The sequence below is a fragment of the Aptenodytes forsteri genome, unplaced genomic scaffold (assembly GCF_000699145.1).
Source record: "Aptenodytes forsteri isolate BGI_AS27 unplaced genomic scaffold, ASM69914v1 Scaffold46, whole genome shotgun sequence".
Classification (NCBI taxonomy): Eukaryota; Metazoa; Chordata; class Aves; order Sphenisciformes; family Spheniscidae; genus Aptenodytes; species Aptenodytes forsteri.
In genome coordinates this window covers 7520254-7522642 of record NW_008794774.1, presented here as the reverse complement: position 1 = coordinate 7522642, position 2389 = coordinate 7520254, and the positions used below count along the sequence as shown (strand labels likewise).

The 2389-nt window shown below is 36.4% G+C and overlaps 1 protein-coding gene across 1 annotated transcript; it reads left to right on the top strand.

Annotated features, from left to right (window-relative positions):
* The first annotated feature begins 1332 nt into the window (after nt 1-1332).
* Nucleotides 1333-1887, top strand: LOC103894835 (interferon epsilon). The gene has a single exon (XM_009274299.1). The coding sequence runs from the start codon at nt 1333-1335 to the stop codon at nt 1885-1887; it is 555 nt and encodes a 184-aa protein (XP_009272574.1).
* Nucleotides 1888-2389: the final 502 nt, after the last annotated feature.

The following is a 2389-nucleotide window of genomic DNA, read 5'->3' as shown; positions in this document are numbered from 1 at the left end:
AGGGAAGGGATATTCCATACCATATGATGTCATACTGAACAAAAAACTGGGGGGAATTGGCCGGGGGGTGTGGCCAAAGGGATATTCCATACCATATGATGTCATGCTGAAAAAAACTGGGATGTCATGCTGAACAAAAAACTGGGGGGAATTGGCCGGGGCAGGGGGTGTGGCCACTGCTCAGGAACTGGCTGGGCATCGGTCAGCATATGCTGAGCAATTGCATTGTGCATCACTTGTTTTGTCTATTCTTTTGTTATTATTATTTTCCCTTCCTCTTCTGTCCTATTAAATTGCTTTAATCTCAACCCACGAGCTTTACCTTTTTTCCGATTCTCTCCCCAGCCCACTGCCGGGGAGTGACATACGGCTGTGTGGTGTTTAGCTGCCTGCCGGGTTAAACCACAACACTAGGGAAAGCAAATGGCTGAATTTTAAGAGTATTTTTTGTCTTCTCTATTCATTCTTTTCCCATTTAATGTCAGAATTCAGACCTATGCTGTACTGGCATTGATATTAATTATTGCTCAGTTACTCATATGGGGGAAAAAGAGTATTTTGTCCAAGTATCTAACCTGTTTCCATTCCATACATGTATTTGTATTCACATGGCACTTTTACAGTCTCTAAGTGAGATCAAGGCCTCATTTAATTAGCAGTGTGTATGCATATAAATACCAACAGATATATTAATGCATATACACATTTTTTAATATATGTATATGCAGACACATATTTTAATGATATGACATCTGTCCTTGAGTCTAAATGGTCAAGAGCAATAAAGGTGAAGAGAAAGAAAAAATTTTCCCTGAATGAAAATAGAGAAAGCTTAACTGAATTTTGGAAGTATAAATCATGCTGAGGAGATAGGATGGCAGTAGTATTCAGCAGGTCCCTGACCCATCATTGAGAGTGTTATTTTGTTTCAGCATGTTCTTCCACTGCTAAAATATTAAGACACTAAGGATATTTCTGTAACTTTTTCTTTTAAATTCTCATTATACTTCCTATAGAATTTTTGAGGGAGAGGGAATAGACAATCTAAAATATATATGACATTCTAATATCCAGCTGAAATAAAAAGAAAGTGGCAAAAAAAAAAAGACAATGAAGTCATAAAGCAGAAAATGAAAGTGGTAAGTGTCAAAAGCATACACAAGGGGGAAAACCTTAAAAACCAAAAAATGATGAAAGAAAACTTCTCCTACAGAATAATTAAATTTCAAGATTTTGAAGAAACAGGAGCCTACGAATGACCTTCTAAGCATCCCAGCCTGTCTCTCAGAATTTATACACAGAAAAGGAGGAACATAAGAGCTTATCTTTATCATGAACGCTCTTGGCTTGACACAAATTGGCCTCATACTATTGTGCACCACCACCATCTCCAGTCTTCAGTGTAATCACCTTCATTTACAGCAAAGAAAAGTGATCGAGAACAGCCTGCAACTTTTGGACAAAATGGGCGAAAAGTTTCCTCAACAATGTCTAAAAGAGAAAATGTCCTTCAGATTTCCTGAGCAGGTTCTAAAGCCCAGACAGAAAGAGACTGTCAAAGTGGTCATTGAAGAGATCTTCCAACACATCTTCTATATCTTTAGCAAAAATCTGACTCTAGCTGCTTGGGATGGGACAGCTTTAGAACAATTCCAAAATGGACTTTATCAGCAAATTGAGCAATTGGAGGCATGTGTAATCAAGAAGCAGATCCATTACTTTTGGAGTAAAGAAGTCAACAGGCTGAAACTGAAAAAGTATTTCCAAAAAATAGACTGTTTTCTTAAAGACAAAAAACACAACCTGTGCTCCTGGGAGATCAGCCGTGCAGAAATGAGAAGATGTCTTCAACTGATTGATAAAGTCATAAGGAAGCTTAACAACTAAGGTACAAAGATTTTGACCTGACATAACTTAGCTTTAAAAATATTTATATTTATTATTTGTTCTATGATCTATCTTGTGGCAGTGCTTCTAGTTCATTTTGGTTGTATTTAAGTAATTATGTTGCTGAAATTTATTTTTGCAAATGTAATGCATTATTCAATGTAAGTAAATTTTTCCCTTGGTAATCAAGGTGTCTACACTAGCTGTAAATTAATCTATATGACTTTTCAGTGAGGGTTACTCCATAGGAAGGGATTGTAATCTTATGACAAACAGTGTCATCCTATGGTGTTTTCTGCTGAGAAAATGTGTTGCTACTTTCCATCTCTATTTCACCTACATATAGAGAATCATATATCTGTGAATGGACTACACATCCCTCACCTTACAGGAATTGCTAGATTTGTACTGATTGACACTGCGTCAAAAATAAAGTAGTAAATTTTTTATTTAAGTGGTCCTGGTTAAGACTATTCATTATTCTTTCAAAGTTTGTATGTTC